Source organism: Athene noctua, chromosome 2, assembly GCF_965140245.1.
Source record: "Athene noctua chromosome 2, bAthNoc1.hap1.1, whole genome shotgun sequence".
NCBI classification, from domain to species: Eukaryota; Metazoa; Chordata; class Aves; order Strigiformes; family Strigidae; genus Athene; species Athene noctua.
The window spans coordinates 9,531,636-9,553,961 of NC_134038.1; the positions used below are offsets into that span (position 1 = coordinate 9,531,636).

At 38.4% G+C, this 22,326-nt stretch overlaps 1 protein-coding gene across 1 annotated transcript in view; it reads right to left on the minus strand.

Moving 5' to 3' along the window:
• The window catches only part of TG (thyroglobulin), a 160,686-nt gene that overhangs the window by 81,828 nt on the left and 56,532 nt on the right, over positions 1 to 22,326 (minus strand). The window contains exons 31-38 of the mRNA XM_074897572.1: positions 22,108 to 22,284; positions 21,014 to 21,125; positions 20,376 to 20,455; positions 18,337 to 18,480; positions 15,067 to 15,123; positions 3,317 to 3,451; positions 2,057 to 2,221; positions 25 to 247 (exon numbers count right to left, since the gene is read on the minus strand). Of these exons, the coding sequence (XP_074753673.1) occupies positions 25 to 247; positions 2,057 to 2,221; positions 3,317 to 3,451; positions 15,067 to 15,123; positions 18,337 to 18,480; positions 20,376 to 20,455; positions 21,014 to 21,125; positions 22,108 to 22,284 (1,093 nt within the window). The remainder of the gene's footprint in view (positions 1 to 24; positions 248 to 2,056; positions 2,222 to 3,316; positions 3,452 to 15,066; positions 15,124 to 18,336; positions 18,481 to 20,375; positions 20,456 to 21,013; positions 21,126 to 22,107; positions 22,285 to 22,326) is intronic.

Sequence of the window (22,326 nt, forward strand, 5' to 3'; positions counted from 1 at the left end):
CAGATGATCAAAGGAGTTTCTTACCGAGCCAGAGTAGCATTCCAGGTTTCCACCCAAGCAAAGGGCTCTGGAGGACGGAAGCGCCTCTCTGCAAGGGGAGGTGCAGCGTACGGGATCCCCAGGAACTGGCTGATATTTCTCCACTCCAGGCCAATACGAATCACCTGGGATCTGCCCATCAGATCTCCATGGGATGGGATGTACACAGATGGGTTTAAATCTGATTCAGAAATGGGCAGGAATAAATCTATTGGGGAGGAACAGAGGAAAAATAATTTCCTTTTTCTAGTACCATTTCAGAAATTAAAATTAATCCCATTTCCCTTATTTTTAAACTGTTAAGTGTCTAATTCACTTCTTTAAATGAAACATAGATAAAACTGTGTTATTCTCTCCCTATAAAATACTTCACGCTATGCCAGATGTTGTCTACTGGATATGAACATTTAACTTTCCAAACCCTTACTCAAACATTTCTTCCAGATCAGACATTATATTAGAATATAAATCTGAGCATTTCTACAGAAAGAGAGAGAAATTTTCAGATTTCTCCCCCACCCTCAGCTTTAAAAAGCACAATGTTAAACCTTAAAACGTTTATAGCAAGTCTGAGAGAGGAAAGATAACCACACAGCTCACTGGTTTGGGCTCTCACCAGGAAAGACTTGCACTTCAGTCCCCTCTCCAGTAGCTGTTTCATCAGGTGAGACAGAAGAGCTTCAACAGAAGGCAGTGAGGACAATCTATGTCCAAATTCCCTACAGTCCTGTGTAGGGACTGCTGTTCTTGAAGTGAGACTCACCAATGCAAGGGCTCACTTTAAGTCAGGGACATGCATGCCTTCTACATGCCAGAGAAGGGAATGAAAGGCTGTAGGGTACCAGAAGGCCTTCATCACCATCTCATCCACAAAACTTATGCCACTATCTACATTTTATATCAAATATAATTTTTATCTTAATTTATATTTTGCTTGCAGAAAACTATGAAATATTAGGGGGTTATAGTTTGGTCCAAATTTTTTTCTTTCCTATATAGGATTGTCTGAATAATTGGTTATCTATCCAAAGAAGACGTTTTTCAGTAATGCTTTACTTTAAAACAGAGCTAAGTGATACCTTGTACTATATATTTCTCTCCTAAAAAATGTATTTAATAGGAAGGAACCAAATTCTAAGTCGTATGACTAAAACCAAACCTGTACAGAAATACACAAACACACAAGTCTAGCTTTTCTGTCTCCATTTGTGATTTTGTTTCATTTGACAATGATAAACCCCTTTTTCTCTCATCGAATTTGAACCTCAGAGGTTCTTATTGATTTGTCAACTCTTCACAGAAATTTCAAGGAAGAGAAAATGTAATATTTCTTCCTTTCCCCCTTATTCTTACCTCATTTATAATTACTTCTAATAAAATAAATACTCAGTATTACACAAAAAGAAAGCAGTGTCTTTTAAAATCAAGGGATAAAACCAACAAAACTTAGTTACAAATAAGTACATGACCAAATAGAATTTTTACCTGTCTACACAACTTCTATTTCTCTCTTAAATAATTTTCACTTCTTTAAAATATTAGTTCATCTTGGTTTAGGGTTTTTTGTTTGCTTGTTTGTTTTCTCCAGAGACGGTCCTTAAGAGTTTCAACTGACAGTGGGTTTTCAAAACTCCTTGTGTTATTCTTGGAGTTTAAAAGGAATAACATATAGAACCAGATGAAAAAGAAGGAGCTGGACTTTCATTAATGCTTTTTTGTTTGCTTTTATCATTCTGAACTTTTCAAAACATCGTTCGTTGACCAGATTTGCTTTATTATAGCTGCTTCAATACCAGATGGTAATACTATGACTTCATGCATTTTTATAGAAAGTATTTGGGGATGTTTTCCTATCCTGCTTGGCTATAACTCCACTGAAACAGCAATGGACAATTGTCTTGGAGACATCCATATTGCTTGATGTCTAGTGAGGATTTCCTCACTCTTCCATTCACAAGAATTGTGCACAGACCACCACAGTTGAGTTCCTTCCTCCACAGCTTTAAATGGCTCTTACCTTGTCTCCTGTAGATGTATGTAGCTGGCTCTTTGAGTAAAATCCAGCAGCTATGCCCTTGCATGCCATGTGTGCATATCTGTGTATCGGGGTAGAAAAGGCATCTTATTGCTGAAGGCTGCATTTCCAGTGTAACCACTGTACATGACTGGTTCACTGAACAAGCTGTGAGGTAGAAGTGAAGAAAAAGAGCAGGTAAAAATATATCGTCAAAGTATTTTGTATGACATTGTTATAAGATGCTTAAAAGAAATGTTTTACAATAAGTCAAGCAACAAGGATATGAAGTAGCTCTAAAGAAGAATAATGGGACATAAATGTCCTCAGATTCCCAGAACATTCTCCAAAATAGCCAAAGGACAAAAGGTTATATTGACTTTAAAATTGAGCAATACAGCAAGAGAACTGCTATCACAGGTTTTAGGAAAAGCATCTAATAAAGTACTGAGGACCTCAGCTGAATTCAAACTGTCCCCAGTGAGTCCCAAGGAAAGGTTTCAGAATAAGAAAAGTGATCCTCTCACTTGTCCCAGTTTGTAGCTAGAGGTGGGTATCCAACACTTTTCCTTTAGAAAGGCTCCTTCAAACAGTTACAGGAAAAGGAAAACCAGTAAGTTGCACTGCTCAACCTCATAGAGTGAGGACTATCTTCTGCAAAAACCAGTACCATTCCAAGGACCATCTTTGCAGTAGGTGGGAATTTTTCCTTATTTCTACTGCTCTATGGCATCAAAGATTTGCCAGTCATATGAAGTTAAAGGACTCTTTGCTGTCTAGTCAGGCTATTGATTAAAAGTTTCCTTTGTTGTTACTACAGCCCAACTTCTGCTTCATCCCAGCTCTCAATTAACCTGCCCTTGTGCGTCACAGATACAGGTTACTTTAGATAATGGTAGATGGTTCTACCATCTGTCTTATTTGATGAGCTTCCCTTTACTGTTCTTTAGAAAATAATGACATCATCCCTTTAATTATTTTCTATAATATTCTTGAAATTGGACAATGTCTGGAGAAGCAAGAGATCTCCGTGCCCAAGAGGTGTCAAAATTACAAAATCACTGTATGGCATTTTATGTCTGTTGTATCTTTCATTAGATAAAGCATTTCTGTTCCCTTTTCTCAAATTCCGAAACACCGGGGTAGTCTTTAAAATTAAATAAAATCAGTGTATCCATGTCAGAAGTGTGTGAGGAAGTGTTCCTGGCTTTTCAGGCTCAGAAGACAGTATTTTCTGTAAGGCTATGAATAACCATTTCTTACCAGATAGACAAAAATCTCTGGCAGTGGAGAAGTCATTTGATATATCTCTACTAACATGCACAACTTCAAAGTTTGAGATGGATGAATCCATGAGAACAGAGGACACATTTAAGGGTTGCCATTTATCCAAATACTCTGTAAAATGAACCATACAAAAATAATATAACTAGAGAAATCAGTAAAATCTTCAGAGGAAAATAACATAGAATTAAAAGCACTGGAGAATTCCCCAAAGAAAGACTTTCACCTGCTTTTGCATCAACTGGGGAGAAATGTAATGTAATATTCAAGGCCTTTGTTTTACTAGAGGTTCGAGTCCGTTTTCAGAGATCACGTAGAACTGGGTTTACAAAGGTATTCAGGTAACAAAGAGGTAAATGTGGAGCAACTCCATCTAGGTTTACATGTAAATCCAACTGATTTAAATAAAAGGTTTCTGAACAAGCCTAATTACATTAAAGAGCATGGGTCACAATGTTTGCACACAAGTTCCTGAGCAGGTACAGCCACTAACTCCTTGGAAAGTAAGTGGGGTGGGGATCTTGCATGTGACTGAGCACTCCCAGAACCTTCAGCAGAGATCCACATCTATAGCTAAACCAGGAGCTGCTTTCCTAAGGTAGGCTTCACCTCAGTCACCTGCAAGGTAGATGTTTACATCTGAGTTAATTACACTGGGCTCCTTGTACCATCAGGAGGAACAGACAGTCATATTATAGAACATCTCCATCCTGGTTTAGATGTCTGCTTTAGGATGAGACAAATCACGTCCAGGAATCCACTGATTACATGAGCCAGATGCCCATGTTGTCTGTACAGGGAACCTCATGTGAGTAGCTGAAATGGAGATGTCTGTTGCCTGCATGCATCTATATAGAGAGCAAGTCCTGACCTTAAAGACTAAGTGAAAAGAAGACAACGGTTTTTGTAAATGTTGTATTTTGTCTTCACTTCCCTTACAAGCAATCAACCAAACTCCCACAGAAGCACATGCCATTTTCACAGATTTACAGACATTTTTTAAAGGTCACAAGGATTATTTTGATAGCTTAAATTTGATTTTGTAGACAGAATTACATTAAATTCAATGAAATGTTCCAGTGTCATGTGACTACTACATAATTAATATTAAATTCTCATTTGTATGTGTAAATACATATACACAAACGTACATATGTATATATACACATGTATATTGCATATAGAAACATGTATATTCACATATACACATGCACACATGCCTCTACGTGTGTGAGCATATACGTACACATACATACTGACTCTAGTATTCATCAAGAACTATTCCTCTGTCTCACAGTCTATTTTAAAAAAATGCCACAAACATTCCTTTCTCATACACAAACAGATAAAAATATCTGCAGGGCCTCAATTTTGCACACAGAAGTCAAAAAAGAAGGCTTGGGAAAGAATGGACCTGTAATTATTTTACTTCCTTCCAACAATTCAACATGTTTTAAGAGCAAAAGGGCCCTGCTGTGACCACCGAGTCCTAAATAGGAGGTTGGTGTTACCCTCTTCATGTAACTGTAGGATGAGGACGGAGCTGAGTCAGCTGTTGCCTTGCTATTCCTGGTGAGCAGACCTTGCCCTGTTGCTTGAGTTCATTTACCATGCACATACAAAAGTTGTGGCTGTTCATTTCATTAAAAGATTTCTTTTAGTCTTCTGAGAAATGGGTCACTTGCAAAAATGGCCAAAGTTTCCTTCCTTTCCCTCCTCATAGAAAGTCAGTTGTGGTCATACCACTCAACATCAAATCTGAAGCTGAGGTCTGGGGTTCATACAATCAGGTCTGTGGCAACTTTGAAATCCTGGTGTTTACATATCTGTCAGGTTGCTGAGAACCCAAGAGTCAAGGCAGACCCCAGACTAGCCTGGTTGCATCTCTCCTGAACAAATAGGCAGAGAATATCAATGGCTAAATTAGATTTCAAAATTATTTTATTCCAAATAATTCATGACAACACAGGGTAATTGCTACAACTCAGGGCTCTATGTTGATGCTAAAAGTCTTCGCTTTTGCAAAGTAAATCCTTCTCAAGGAAGTGTAAACCTCAAGTATGGATTATCTCCCAGAAGACAAGATGAAAAAAAATCTGATGTGTTACTACCATTGCCAAGGCTGTTACCTTAGTGCTAGTTCCTTTGCTCTGACCCTTGAAGATGAAGAAAACATCTGATGCAGTGATGAACCGACCTACTGTACTGCATATAATTACCCAAACAGCCCAGCCCTAGTTCACGCCTGTGAACTGGAGGCAAGAAAGCAGCACTGGCTCGCATGGGCTTTTTTCAACCACTTTAAAATCATTCTATTCCTGTTATATTTGGGAGCAAGTCTTCTAAGAGATAGAGACTGAAAGTCTTCAGCTAATCAGAAATTAAGATTAATTTGGTATTGCACTATTATATGCTAAAACCCACAGGCTTACTTGATATCACAGAGTAGCAAAGTCATCGTCAGCACTATATTCAGAGGGAGTCTGAGCTAGTAAGGGAGCAATGATGCTGAAATCACAGCTTGATTTGTGCAACAGACTCACTGCACTTAATTTTTTTCTTCCCTTAAGCACTGAATATTCAACTATTTTAGAGGAACACATTGATCTTAGCCAGGTGGAAATTACTACGTTTTGCATTGCCGATAGCTTCTCTATTGTAAAATTGTCTAATATGACCTGTTGCATGACCCATGTTAGAAAATTTCAGCCTCTACATCTATGGTGACAGTTTGCGACATTTATTTAGAAAGATACTTAAAAATAGAAATCGACTCTGTAAATCATGGAGAATTAACAATTACACCTTCTCCAGATATTACTGCCTGCAGTACTAGAACCAGAAGGTCTTACTTTTCCAGGTTATATCTTGTCAGTTTATGCTTTCAATTATTTATTTCTTTTCTTTTTTTCTGAAACATGAAAAATAAAATCTTTTTTTTTTTATCAGTATGACTTAAACTTTGTTTTTACAGAAGAACAATATTTTCACTGTGCACTGCATACAGTACTACTACTGGAACAAGTAATCTCTCTAGGTTCAGACACAAAGCTTCAAATTACTAGCTGTGGCTCTTTTTTTAAAGAGCCTTGTCTGGATTCCTTTGTAAGTCAACAAGTCCGGGTGCATCAGTGGTTTGGAAGATATTTCACCAGACTGTCTTTCTTCCCATCCCTTCCCTGACTAACCAAGTGACCTCGGGCAAGTCTCATAATCCTCATATGCCTCTGTTTGCCCACAGGTCAAACATTCAGAAGCGTTCATGCTAAGCTATATTCTACTCTCTTATTGGGTACCTGTAATGTGTTCTATATTTGATCACAAGCTAAACTTCCTACTTCTACATTAAAAGATTTTTATGTGGGCTAGAGTCAAGTTAATAGCATTCATTTTAAATACATGTAAGACACAATGGGTACTCTGCTGTCTATGCTAGGCACAAAAGAGCAACCACTCATGATGCAAATGTCTATATATTGTACATTCATACCTAAAATACATTTTATTTTGCTTATTCTTTGTCCTGAACCCCACAGAAGTGACTCTTGCAACCTCCCACTACATGCATGAGGTTGTGTTTTGGCTTGATTTGGGCTTTTTTTTTTTCCATTCTCAGCCCTGGATGAAGCAGTTATCATCTCAGATCAGATTTATATACTGAGACATCCAGTGTTTTCCCTTTCCGATCTTCTGCCCAGCTGACCCCAGATGCAGATATATGCAGAAATACTATTGGTAATTTTAATGACAGTGCAGAGCTGTCCGTGGCACACTGTGGACATTAGCAGCCAGCAGTTAGCTGCAGAAGAGATTTTGTCTATTGTTTGTTTCCTTCTTCCATTCTCTTGGGCAGCAATGCCCACAGCCATGCACACCTACTTCATTACGTGGGCAAACCAGAACTTTCCATGGCTGATATAAACTTGCCTCATCTAGAAACTGCTCTCGGAAGGCACACAGCTACAAACTGGCACTACTTTACTGAAAATGCATCGTGCACCTGATGGACTGGAAGACATTTCTGGTTTATATATAGGCTAAGCTCTGACTCCAAACCACATTTTGGCAAATGCATTGATTGGATAATTACAGCATTCTCAATCCAGCCAGCCCTGTAACTTTTATTGCAAAATTATAGATGTCCCATACAGACAGCTTCTCTCTTCCAGATGTTCTTGTTTGGGTAGGCAAGGTTTAAGACTGGATTTGCAAAAGGACTCACATTGGCCTTACTCTGTTCCCACTCAAGTCATCAAGATCACAAGACTGGAGTAAATTTCCTGGGGGCACAGAGTTCAGGCTCCCACTTTTACAGGCAGTGACATAAAATCATTTTCATAGTCAACAGAGGTTTCATCACCGACTTCGGTAGAAGCAAAGTGGGATCAGTTCTGAGTTTGCTGGGAAATTTGACATTTGCAATAAATTAACAAGTTAAATTTAGAAGAAAACTTGTGAAGTTGAGGTACATAAATCAGATTATGTTAACACGAGGTTAAGAAGGCACATGAATCAGATCTTTGGGTTCAGTATGTCTAATTTATTATTGAAAGACAAATTCTGATCTTAAATCTGAAATTTGTGAGCCATATTTAATAGTCCTGGCTCAAACCAAAAACATGCATACAGACTGAACTCTTGTGTTTTATATTTCTAGTATTCAGAAGGTTTTTTTTCCAGTGAAGACTGCTAAACCTGTCTTGTATACCAACAATCTCCAAAACCAGCAAATGGGGTTTTGTGGGTCTGCAGAAAATATACTCTTTCAAAAATATAGTTGCTTCTCATTTTCATCCATCCACTGAGATTTGAATAATTCAAAATGAGTCACTTTCTTAAAACTGCTGCATAATAACTATAATCACACCTCATACACACGTCCCAAAGTAGAAAATGTGTTATTTATGGCCTTTAGCTGTGAGAAATCTTGCTATGCTCATGTTAAATGCAAGCTTTCTGCCTCCTTCCATAGTGACAATTATAGTAAATGGTATAGTAATAGGATATTAAAAATGTACCAGATATTTATGCAGGTTTAAAATAAGCTGTTTTCAAAAGGCTGAAATCCTTATGTTTACAAACAGAATTAAAATTGAACCTAAGACTAAAGATAGAGTAATTCTACACCAGAGGTCCAATATGCTGTGCGTGAGCATGGTAGATCAGTTCCTGAGGATGGCTAAAAAAAGGCTGTCTTTATTTCACACCAAAGATCTCTCTGACATATTGTCAGCATTGTGAGAAAACAGGAAGACAAATGATACTATTAATCACCAAAGTCAGCTACATCAGCACCTATATTGCCATCAGCATCTCCGTTGAGAATGGAAATACCTCATGTGCTGAGATAGCCCAATCAGAAATTTATTCTGAAGTTGGAAAATCCTCTACCCACTGCTCAGTCCTGCATCAGGGGAACAACTATAAATCATTAAGGGATCACAGGAAGCAGAAACAGGAAGGGCATAACAGATCATTACATCCATATGACTTGGTGGTTTCTCAATTAATTACTTGATTTGAACAGCGTGGGAATGGAGTCCATATGATCCCTATATGATCTGCACTCCCACGCAGAGACCACTATTTAAGGGCCATTATCTTCTAGCAGTTGCCAAATCTAAGATAGATGGTAGTATCCTACTTAAAACTGAGGAACCTGAAGGCATAATTGCTCATTAAAATTTGGATAATTACTGTATACAATTCATAAGTCTCATCAAAAAGTACAAAAGCAGGAGTCAGTGTCAGTCCTCCCCTCCACATGCACAGGAATAATTTCAGACTCTTCAGTTTGCTTTAAGCACAAGTATTGCTCCTAAAAAGCCAGGTAACATGTTTCATAGATTGTTTTGCTTCTTTCACTGTTAATTATAAAGACATAAAATCTTCCATAGCTCAAACCCCTGTGCATAAACTGTTTGAATAACAGCATTATACAACTGTAAAATAACAAATCATATTTCCTCATAAACATTTGTTTTTTATTTCCCCCTGTCTTACAGCTGGTTGCAGAATGTTCCATCTCAAACTTAATTATGAGAACTGACTGATTTCTCTTTTACATAACATTTCTCCATATTCACACAACTCAGTGGAGCTGTTATTTAAATACCAGCGTTAAGTAAACCAAGTCTGCAGCATGACATATTAGCATTTTCAGCACAGGCAGTCTTAAAATAACAGCTGTTCTCCCATCATTAAAGGTCACAGATCATACCTGAAACTCACCACAGATGGTTCCATATTCAGTGCCATCACAGCATGTTAACTTCTTCGGGGGAAAAATTGCTCCTAACGTAACAAATTGGACTTTCCTAGTCTGTTCAGGCTATATTTTTCAAGAATTATTTCTCAGATAACAGAAACTATGTGGAAATCACAACAGACCAGCAGGAGCATTCTCTGCTCCATGTGATACACGTCCAGAAAACAAATAAAAGTATTCATTTAGTTAAAGATGAAACCCACATATTCAGTTAAATGCATTACAAATCAGTGATGAAGATGACTTGGACAGTTTAACCTTGTATTAGAAAGGGTATTGAAATAATACAAGTAGGCAAAACATGTTGAAGCAACAACAAAGCAACAAGAATTCAGGTAAGAGACAAGTGTGCAGCTCACCTCCCTCCTGCCGGACAGCAGTGACCTCCAGGCATTACAGAGCACTTAATTCTCCTTTTTTGCAGTCTAATGAGTGTTAGAAATACCTAGCAGTGCTGCTTGTAGGGGGAGTAGCGTGGGGAAAGCCAACAGGAGCCTCAGGCTGTTGAGAGGAATCATAGGGCTACAGTGGACTGCTGGATGGACAATCTGGTACAAGGCAAAAAACTGGCAAGAACCTCAAGCCTCCCCTCTTGTTGTGTCTCTCCTGAGGTTAGACTCACATGGGGAAGGGATTTTTTTGCATTTCCCTGGTGGCTGAAGGCTGCTCTATGTTAGGGCATGAAAAGAAGCTCCTATTGAAAATTATTTTTGTCATTGCTGATTCAAAGGTCTAGAGGTTTTACGAAGATTACTGCTCATTAACATCTTCACAAACCCAGACTGAGGAACAGGAAGAAAACAAATACATAATTTTTACTCTAATTATTTAGGGAGAGTTTCAGTGAAGGAAACTCCAGTAAATTATTTTGTTGAGACAAAACAATTAGGTTTCAACTCTTCATCTTTTAAACCTGTAGCTACTGCAGAAGAACTCCACTTCGTGTACAGTGGAACTAACATGGCTGGACAGTGCCTTGCAGCTCCTTGGCTCAAGGATTTTTGCCTTCAGACAGATGCTAGGATAAATTAAATCATTCTAGCTGCCACTTGCTGACTTTGGGAAGTTAAAGACTGTATATGCAAGCTTTAAAAAAACAAAAAAAAACAAAAATTTAAAAAACAGTGAGATCCTGAGTTTAAATAACACAGACAGTGAGACAAATTAAGATCTGGTGACAGTCCAAAGAAAGACAATCTAGCCCTGGGAAAGCTGGCTTCATTGTAGAACAAACAGACAAACAAAATGGTTTGGGGGCCATAAAATTTTCTTTTAAAGATTGTTCTCCAGCTTATTTAGGGAGAAAACAGATTCTTGACAGGTTGGTTTGTGTTGATTTCTTTAAAGTAAAGAATGCCACTTCAGCATCTCCAGGGCAGAAGGATTCTACTGTCTCTTCAGAGATATTAAAATCTGAAGTTATATTCTTCCATAAGGGTAGAGATGGAGAAGTTGGTATTTAACAATCTGGTCTCCTGCAGGATGTCACAGATTCCTCAAAATGCAGCTTTTTATAACTACATAAGCCAGCAAATGTAAGAAGTTACCTCAGCTGGCAAATCTTGCTCTCCTGACCACCTAAGGAAAGACGGCCAAGAAGCCAATAGTGCTATTAATTTGAACTAGAAAAGCTGAAGCATGTGTGAACATGAAAGAATACCTATTTTCTCAGAAGGCTGAATGTTAAAACAACTTCTCCATGTAATTGCTAGATGAATGTCCTAACCAGTTTTCAGAGCTGAAAGACAACATGATGGAAGACAGGTTGATCCAAGATATAAGTCTGTCCATTTCTCCAGCCTGTTGAGGTCCCTCTCAACAGCACCACTCTCATCTGGTCTGTAAACCAATCCTCCCAAACCTTTATCATCTATAAACTTACTGCAAGTGCATTGTCTTATTGTCCAGGTCATTATTCAAGATGTCAAACAGATATTAGGTCCAGTATCAACTCTGGGGGTACACCAGCGAATGCCCTCCAGCTCGATCACAATTTTGTGCCCAGCAGTTCAGCCAGTATTTAGTCCACCTCACTGTTGATTTTTCTAGACCTTCAGTTTCTGTGAGGATGTTATGTGAGACAGTGTCAACAGCATTTCTGAAGTCAAGATAACATCCACTGCTCTCCCCTTATCCACAGTTACCTGACTGTAGAAGACTATCTGGTTGGTCAGGCATGATTTTGCCCTTCATAAATCCATGGTGACTACTCTGAATCACCTTCTTGTTCTTCATATGTCTGGAAATGGTTTGCAGAATCAGTTGCTTTATTAACTTCCCAGGGATCAAGGTGAGGCTGACCAGACTATCAGATCCTTGGATCCTCCTTCTTGCCCTTCTTGAAGACAGGACAGGGGTGACATTTGCTTCCCTCCCAGCCTCAAGATCCTTCTCCATCACCAGGGCCTTTTGAAGGTAATTGAGAGTGGCCTCACAATGACATCAGCCAGCTCCATCTACAGTCATTGGTGCATCCCATCAGGCCCCATGGGTTTGTATGTCCAGCTTGTTCCCTAATCTTATCTTCCTCCACTGAAGATAAGTCTTCCTTCCTGCAGTCTTCTTCCCCTGGTCTTAAGGGCCTGAAGGATGGACTTACCAGTACAGACTAAGGTGAAGGAGGCAACACGGCCTTTTCAATATCCATGGCCATCAGCTCTCCTGCTCCATTCAGCACCAGACCCACATTTTCCACACCCTTCCTTTTGCTGACCATGTACTTTGCAGAAATCCTTCTTGTTGAGGTTTTTTCTACTATTCTGTGGGCCTACATGTCTCTATCCTCTCTACTGAGAAGAATAATGAATAAAATAGGCAAAGCATCTACTTCCCATAAGACTGGAAATAAGTCTGCTAACCTGGGTTTCTTCAAAATGTCTTGGGGCTGGAAACACCACAGACTTGGAATGGAGTTAGCACCCTGACTGCAAATGGGAGGAAGCAAAGTGCTGGGCACTCTGTCCTGAGCATTGTGAGGTGGCTAACCAGAAAATAAGACAGTCAAATGCATTAACTGTCTATTGAAATATTGGTCTTAATTGTGCTTCCGTAAACTCAGACTCTAGATTGGACATAACATTAACTTCATTATTTCAAAGAGCCTTCTGGCAAAGTATTCAAATTTAAGTATCTTTCTGATCTTTTGATGGAAAGTTCTTGGGGTTATATATATATATATATATATGTTTACTTGCACACACATATATATGCACACATGACAGTGCCGTTATGTAGTGACAGTTTCTCACATTCACCATCTGGTTACCACACAGCAGTCACAGTAAATTTTTTTCTTCTACGTGTACAAGCAATACCACAATGTAGCAAATTCAGTTACTGGTAGCTTTTCTATGACGTCCAACTCTAAACCCATTAATCTTCTATAGCATATATTAATATAACATGTATAATCATAAAGAGTTTGGAAACATTTTTGAAAAATTTTCAACGTGACACAGCAAGCAATCCGACCTAAATAACAAGGATGGTACTTTTACTATCAAAATGAGGCAGAACTTAAGGACAGATGGTGCCCAGTTGCATTTTGAATACACTGCTGCGCACACTGGTGACAGAGACCCAAAGGGTAGAGGATACTAGTGCTAATTTGACATCCAGGCTAGTTGTATTCTTTGTAATTCAGTGACTTCTCCTGACTGCTGTCCTCAGGACCACTCTAATCCAGAATCCTGCCTCTTCATGGGAGGCTCTGCTCCCTTGGGTGGTTAACCGGACATTTGCAAACCGAAGACATCCCTAGATGCTCTGCATTTGGAAAGATGACCTGGAAATTGGTGTGGTTGATCAAGATTGTTACTATGGGTAAGATGAACACCTCACTTTCCGTGGCTAAATTCTGAGCAGTCTTTACAGTAGAAAGAAAATGACAGGAAGGACTAATTTCCTTAAGCACTGCCTAGGTCATCATTTTCTTAGATTTAAGAAAGCAAGAAATACATAAAATGAAAATGACAAAATTACTACTAAACTTCACATTGGGAGGAAGAAGACTTTAGTAAAGTGGTTTTCTACATCCCATGGGAAAAACAGTTTGAAAACTGTTGAATTGCCCCATCTACACATTACTCCACTAGTTTCTCAAAGCATTTCACACAAAAATTGTTTCTGCTTACCTATAGGTGTCTTCCTTATTATAAAAGCAGAAATTCTAATTACTTTTTATCTGAACATGATTATGACTAGTAGTCATAGATAAGATGATGAAATGGTTAGTAATAAATTCTGAACTCAGTATTGAATTTTAACCATCTCCTGCAAGCCTCGTTGCATATGGTGTAACAAAAGACAGACACAGATCAAACTAGTAAGATGGATGAGAGTTCTCAGTTTCAGTCTGACCTGAAGGTTAAATTGATTTATCTAATGACTAGTCAACCTGCTTCCTTTCTGTTACACATAGTATTTAGCAAATATGATGTGCGTTTCTGGAAAGGACACATCAGGGAAGCCTGTAGCTGTGGACAATTGGCACATATATTTTCAGGGGGCAATAAACACAGAGGCCTGAAAGACAGCAGTCAAGTTTCATTTTTTGAGAGGATACACCCACTTTTAAAATAATACATGAGTACCATGATTACTGCAAGTTTGAAATAAATTTTTCTTCCCAATACAGAAAAGATGGTGTAATAGCAAGTTACAGCATCTCTTCAAAGTGGGACACAATACACACCTCAAATACTATATTTCTTGTGATCTGTTTCTGAATAATCTTTGAGAAAATATTCCCGTCCTTGCTGGAAACCACAAAGACTAAAGGCAGTACAATTTATCATTCTTCTGTACCACCAATTATAAAGTAATATAAACCTCCATTAATTTCTGGAATAGTTGCCCCTTTCACTATTTTGTCTTTTGCAGAAAACTGTATTTGCTAAATTTGACTTTGCATCTCTATTGCAATTGTTTGTATCTATTTGAAAACTTTGTCGCTCCTTGCATTCAGCATTACTGGCAGAAACTGATGGTGATTTGTCTAATCTAACATCCCTTGTCACCCTGGCAAGCACCAGATGCTACAAGAAAGGCACTAGAAACCCCACAACAGTGGACAATAATGTAATAAACAGCTTTTCAGGAGGCTACCCTTGCCAGAGCTTTTGTTCACTGGTATATGAAGAATATGAAGTGAATCTCAAATATGGAGTTATTGAAAGTGATGTGACATCTACACTTATAAATGATAAATTGCTTCATCAGCCCTGCCAAATATTTTGCCTCAGTGACCTCTTGTGGCAGTGAGTTTGAGAGATATTAGGCCAGCATTTTGGATGACAACAGTTCTTCTGTTTAAATTATATGCAATTAATAAAAATGAATAAACACCTGAATGAGTAGTGATGGGGAACACAACTATTTCATTATAGTGTGATCTTCTAGCAATACATACAAAATAGTGGATGCTTCCTTTTTCTTTGGCTTAATACATGAACACACTTACCACTTTCTGGTCTGAGAGGTAAACTAACAGGTGGACACATGGCATTCTTCAAGTCAGCTAAAAGCAGAAAAAAACCAAAACACTTGAAAACACACATGAAGGTTTAAAATGTAATCAACACTTCACTGTTTCCAGCATTACTTCTGGGATCTGAATGTTGCATCTTCTCACCACAAACACCAAGAGTAAGGATGCAAGGCTGCTTTGCTTCTAACCCTTTTGAACTTGGAAATGAATCCAAATTTCCATAAATTTCTGTATTCATAGACATTCCTACAAACACTTTTCAAAATGCAGTTATTTATGAAGAGCTCATTTCAATAGTTCTGTGCTTTTTTCCATGCCACTCTCTGTATTTGGTTTTCTGCTTCACAAGAGACCTGAGATTTTCTCTGCTTCCTGATTAGTAAACTGGACTTTCTCAAAACAATAATTAGGAACAAGCCAGTTTCCATCAGGAAACTTTCAAAATTAAAATTTAAATAATCATTCATATTTTCCACACACAAAACTTTTCATTTGCTAATATTTCCCTTAAACATTTTGCAATTTTAAATAACAAACAAAAAGTTTCCCCTGTGCATTTATATTTTATAAAACACTTTGGTTAATCAAATCAGTTATAAATTCTCTGTTAAGACTAAATAACCAACCCTATAGAGCAGCTGAAGACAGATTGAAATTTCTGTTTGCTTCTTCCACTTTGTACTGCTCATGCATGTAACCAACAGTTATTTCTAAAAACTCAGGAGTTTTACCATTCACATTGACAGGAATGAAGAATTTGGGCTATTCAGAACTCCCTTTAAAATACTACTAATATTTCTCATGGACTGAGCTGCAACCATGACAACACATATGAAATCAAATTGCTAACGAGTGAAGCCGTCCAGGCAAACAGCTCACACATCAACTTAAGATATTAAGAAATGTGGAGACACAAGTACCTTCCTACAACAAGACCATGGACTAAAACCCAAGTCCCTGCTTCATGTTAATGTCCCACTGCCTATGGTAAATTACTCCTTCAGATTTCACTCATTTTTCCCCTTTAGCCTCAGAGTTTTCTTGTTCCGCTTCCAGGTTGCTAGATCCCCAAGACACCAGCAAAACTGATACAAATTTTTGTCTGCAAATATCTTCATTTGCATAAACATCTGTGCCTTGCTGTCTGTTATGGTGGAAACACATCTGAAGCTTCCTAACTACATAAGGAAATGTCACCATCTCTCCTAACACTCCCACTTTGCATACACCCCAGGCTCCTCTTCATCATCCCTCTGTCCGTGAAGTGAACAACATACTTTATTGTCAGTTGGTTCTTTGTCAACGAGATGAAAAACAATCCCAAGAAGTGGAAGTGCATCTGTGCCTTCACTGTCTTCTCTTCACTTTGCCTTTCTGCCATGCTTCATTCTTACCCCTCGGCTGTTTCTCGGTTCCCCCTGTCATTGCTTGCTTTATCAGGCCTGTTGTTCCCTTCCTTTCAGTGCCTCTCCACTAATCCCTCCACAAGCCCACACCAAGGATTTGGGAAACCCTACAAGTGTCCATGGTGCCCCCTCAACTCCATGCTGTGTCTCCTCTTTAACAAGGGTTACCCCACTGGAGAAGGAACTGGATGGTCCAGTGAGCAGAGAGCAACTGTAGGACTTAGAAAAGCTCAGGATCAAGTTCATATTTCAGACACTTCCAGTATGAATGAGGGTTTTCTTTAAATTTACTAACACTGTAAAATGCAGTGTATTGCTGGGATATCTATCTGATTTAGCTTTACACAATTTTAATTGGATTATCTTTATATTGCATTGTGGCAGGTGCACCCGCCCCATGAGAGCAGAGCTTCTTGGCTGCTGAAGTGCAGCAGCTCCGGGCTGCCTTTGCTCTCGGGGCCTCACGGTAATCGGGGCCTTTGGGCAGTGGGAGCCACTATTGACCACAGGGCAGTTGGGCCTGGGTATCAGTGGAGTCCCCTGGGAGCCATTTGGAGCTCGTCCCCTGGAGCAGCAGCTGCGGTCGAGGGCTCTCCCCTTGGGTCAGGACGCTGCCCAAGGAAACTCCTCAAGTGGCCTTGAGTCAGGATGTTGCCCTGAGCAGGTCCTTGAGGTTGAGAGCCCTCACTTGTCAGGTGAGTTATAAAGCGTTTTGGGTTGTTGTTAAACCCTAAGGATTTGTGCTTTGTTATGCATTCTGGGTTGCCTTAAACCCTAGGAAGTTGTTCTGTTCTCCTCTCACACATGTGAACCTGTAATTTGTGAAGGGCTAGTTAATTGTGTTAATAATAAATTTTTAAATTTTGGTGGTTGGTCGTTTATTTGAGAGCCTCCGTAACACACATGTGCTGGACAGTATATATCTACACTTCACGCCACCGCTCTCCACTCAGATATCAGTCCTTCTCTACTCTGCAAAAACTAAAGGAGTTTAAAAGCAGGAAAAGTGCTCCTTATTCAGTTTTTTCCCCTAATTCTGTCAACATCACCAGACTTGCCCGCATGGGTCTCGCTGCTTTCAGTGGAGTTCAAGCATTCCCACTTAAATTCAATAAGAGGCTATCCTCCCATAAAGGGGGATACAGTCAGACAGGTGCCGTCCTTATTGTTTCAGTTATGTTAAATCAAAGCTTAACAAAGTAGAACTAAAGCTACTCACGAGGAATGTGATGAATGACAAACCCACTGAAATTTTTCAACAAAATAATGGAGTCTTTTCTTTTGCTGTGGAAAACAAAATTCACGTTGACAAGATCTGGTTTTGATTCCTCTGGAGGAAATAATCAAATCTCTCAAATCTTCTGTTTAAACATGAGATGGCTTCTTAGTGCCTGAAGAATACAGTGCTACCCTGGAATTTGGTCTTGGCCCCTTCTTTATCAAAACAGCCAAAACTGAATTTTAAATTCCATAACAAAACCAAAACTTTTGAAGTTATGCATCCATACACACTGTTAAACCATAAGCCAAGCAGTGAGAAAGAATGATGACCTGACCAGGACTGTGCAGAGGGACAAAATACATTTGGATTCCAACATTGACCGCAAGTCTCCCGTATAATCTAAGAAATTAAATTCTACCTCTTTGAGGTACTTCTATTCCTTTTCTATTAAAATAAGGATTAAATTGCACCTTTCTTTCCCCTGCACGTACTTATCTGCCTTGTCTATTTGTAATCATTGCAAACTGGTCCTCCATCTGAAAGTTGAAGTTTCTATACATTGAAGCTAAATAATAGGCTGCAGTGTGCAAAAGCCATGTGCCCTGAATCACTTACCAGGTTTTTGATACCAGCCAAATGGGTGTATTCTAACTTCAGCATCTGGTGAACTACAGTTTGAAACTTGCCAAGCACTTCTTGTTTCCTCGGCACATGTCTGGATTCCTAGGCTGTTCAGAGTCAGGCACACAATCCTTCCACCTGCCATGGAAATACATAGCTATAGAAATGATGAGGAAAATTTCCCTCTTCTAGGTAATATTTTGAGGAAAGTGAATACAGCCTGGTTCCACTGAGTGTTAAAAGGGATTCCACTGACTTAGAAATCAGAGGGAAATACCTAAAATGGGGCAAGTTTTACTGGTTTTGAAAATAGTGTTGAAATATCATAATGAATTCAGTGTGAGAGAAGGCAGGTAACCAACACTGTAACCCATTAAGGTCACTAGGAGTATTTCCACTGAGCAAAGATCAGGACCTCTTCTTTGAGCAAGAAGTCCTTTCCTTTCTGGTTAATGTGATCCTGGAAATTATAAAGCTGTGTGTATGTTGAAACATGTCCCCTACTTACACCAAGATAAAAATTGTCTTTCAAAGACCTAGTGTAAATATTTCTGTACCTGAAAAATATTATGGGTTTAAAACACAGTTAGAAGTTTCCTGGAAGATTTATCCTAGCTCATGTTAAAATCACTACAGAAAGTTCTTTTGACTATATGAATACCAGGACTGGATGTCTGAAATGCCAGAGAGAATAAATATTAATGAGATAAACTAAGAGGTGACAGTTTTTCATGTTCAGCATTTTAAAGTCCTTAAATTACTTTAGAACTATTTAAAGAAACTTAAAGCTATATTTAGTTAAGACTTTAAATTTCACATGGTCACATGAAGGTATGAAAACTACCAACTATTTTTGATTTGTGCAGTAATTCCAATATAAACTACATTGGATTAATTTTCCAAGCTACTTATTTTTGACTGAGTGAGAATTTTGTCTGCTCAACAAAAAAGGGAATGAAAAATACATATTTATGAAGTGTTCCAAATTATCAAATGAATTGTAAAACCAGCACATCCTAATGACCTCAGGGAGAGCTAATTAGCACATAATAATTCCAAAAAGAAGGCTGACCATTTTAGTGGCTTAAATTTGAATTTGGAATAAAATATTAAAAACTATTTCACTGACTTTGACCTGGATGGCATTAAATTTTAAACACCTGCTAGACTTTCTTTTAAACAAAGCACTTCCTTTTACAGCCAGTGGAGAGAAAGAAAAGTATCTCCAGAACAGCATTCAGTCAGCCCAAACTCTTAATGACCCTGTAGTTGTGTCTATACATCTCTCTGCCAGCTATAGGAGGAGCACAGGGTGACCACACCCCTTAACCTGGCCACCCCAAGTGAGTAAAACATGTTTGTTTGACTTTGTAATGGCTTTCAAGTCACACATATTTTTAAAGATCTGATTTCCTCAGACTAGCAGAAATGGTACTTGAGTCTTAAACAGCTAAAATACTAAGGAGGAGAAGATAGACAGCTTCTAACCCCAACTAATTTTCCTCACATAGAAGATTAAAATTTGAGAGCAGAGAAGTTTAGACATTCAAGAAAACCAAAAGACTAAGCTGCCCCAAAGTATCCATGGCTATTATGTGCTTAACATGCATTTAATTTCAGTAATATTTAGGCTTCTAAGACTAATTTTTAGGCTTTAAAAAATGAGACAAAGAAGTAAAACAACAACAAAAAAGAAAATCTCAAAAAGAAGTCAACCAACATTTTGGAAGAGAGGTTGATAAATGAGAAGTAATAGTTCCCTGGAGTTTTATCAGCGTGAAGTTCATGTCGTTGGAACTGCAGCCTCTTAAGGACTGATTTTCATGAAGTTTTCTTAATAACTTCTGAGATGTGCAGTGTGTCATTGGGCTGAACTCCTAGAAATGGCTATGATTACTCACAAAATTGCTGAAGAATGTTGCATAAGATTTGCAAGGGCTTTTAAAGTGCCCTTCACAGCAAAATAATAGTAAAACTTGTAATAATGAAGGAAGACTGAAATTAGTTTTGAAATAAAAATGGTAAAAAAATACCTGATTGCTGTGAGTCATTAAAAAACCCAAATCCCGTACAACAGGGGTCAGCATCACACCAGCGCTCACACTCAAAAAAGCTGGAAAGGAAAAACATCATTATTTTTATTATCAGCAATAATCTGTTCCTGCCATGGAGAAGGGAAGAGATGATACTGCATAGGGGAGAGACACTGAGCACCCATAGGGATGCCTTTCATAACACTACCTCATGGTTCTTTATACTGCATAGACACTTCTATACCTTTTCCATTTGAAGATGCAATTACATCCTGTCACTATACTTCTATCAGGCTGCATCTAATAATTTAGAAGAGTGTTTTGATATCTGCCCTAAAAATATCAGTTTACATTAATTCGGTATATTATTGCCAAGAGATTTAACTTTCCAACCAGAAGTTTAATAGTAGCATAAGTAATAATTCACGTTATATATTATTACTAATTGTATGCATTATTATTTATAACTCAATTATAAATTTCCTTTAAATCATATGCTTTTTTTTCTTTGATAAATACTCTCAAATAATGCTTTTCTTGGATGATTATGTCTGATCACCGTCATCTGTATAACAGGACTTTGGTATTCCAGGCATGATTAAACTTCCAGTAAAAACAAAGGAACAGTCATATCCTACCCATCTGAAACAGCTTTTCTGCTCATGTCAGTCTTATTCCTCACTGAGATCCCCGTTACTTTCTGGAATGGTACACGTGTGTAGAAGCTCTTCACAGAACTTTTCAGTGTGACTGAAAGGAAAAAGAAAAACAAAACTGGAAAAATCAGCTTAACACAATTTATGTATGCTGGTCAAGTAATCACATGGCAAAGGTAAAGTTTATGTTTCTATGCTACAATGGTCTTGATCCATCAAAAGGTAATTGTTACATTATCACAGAAAATTTTTGACAGTTAAGCCTGAAGATGAACAAAAACCCAGCAAGTGAAGGCTCTAAAAACTTAGCAAAGTACATTGACAAGAAAAGACTTCCAACCCAGAGCTTCTGTTTCTGAGACTGGTATTGACATTACTCCTTCCTCAAGGTCCAAAACCAGGGAAAATAGTCCAGATCAGAGGACTCCAGTGTGCTCGTGCATTAGCCAACTTGTGCTGCACTTTGAGCTCCCCCAATAGTCACAATTTAAGAGTTTAGTTCACTGGACCCCTACGTTTTTCACAGCAAAAGTACATGTTCCTGTACAGTGATAACAGGCTTGTTTGTCCAGCTCCCACACATGAGCTCTATGAGAAAATCATTGAACTTCCAAAGCATTCAAAGAGCAGAGGTTAAAATCCACATGTCTACAACTCTGGATTTGATTTTTAAAAAAGAATAAATTATTACACTCAGCAACTTTCAATTTTTGCACTGCTTATTACCATGGAAAGCTTAATGGTTGAAAATGGGATTAGTGACATCCCACTGACATTCCTATTTCATCTACATTATAAAAAGATCTTAAGACCCGGTTTACAAATTATCTGAGCTACCCTTGGCCTCTCTGAATTGGGAATAACTAAGTTGGAGAGTAGAACTCATGGTTAATATCCTTCCATTCTGAACTGAAACTGAAAAGCCATACCCAGAACAGCCTGACATTCCACTGCCTCATCACATCCCAGGACTCATTCATACATCCAGACTTTTTATCTCAGAGTCCAGAGCCAAAACACTAGCTTGCATTATCAGGGTCAGAGCACACGTTATGCATCCAAATCTCAAAACTTGCCTATTTTATGATACAATGCCTGTGGTTGTTGGGGTAGCACAATTCGACAGTTTTCTGATATTTGATCGATGCTGCCGTCACAAATCTGTGCCTCTGGATAGAGGGTGCACACAAAGTATATGTCTGTGGCATTCTGAAGATCTGCCATTCGACAAAACTCATCCTCTTGTGCACAACCTAGGAAGCAAAAATACTTAGAGTTATGCACACTCAAGGATT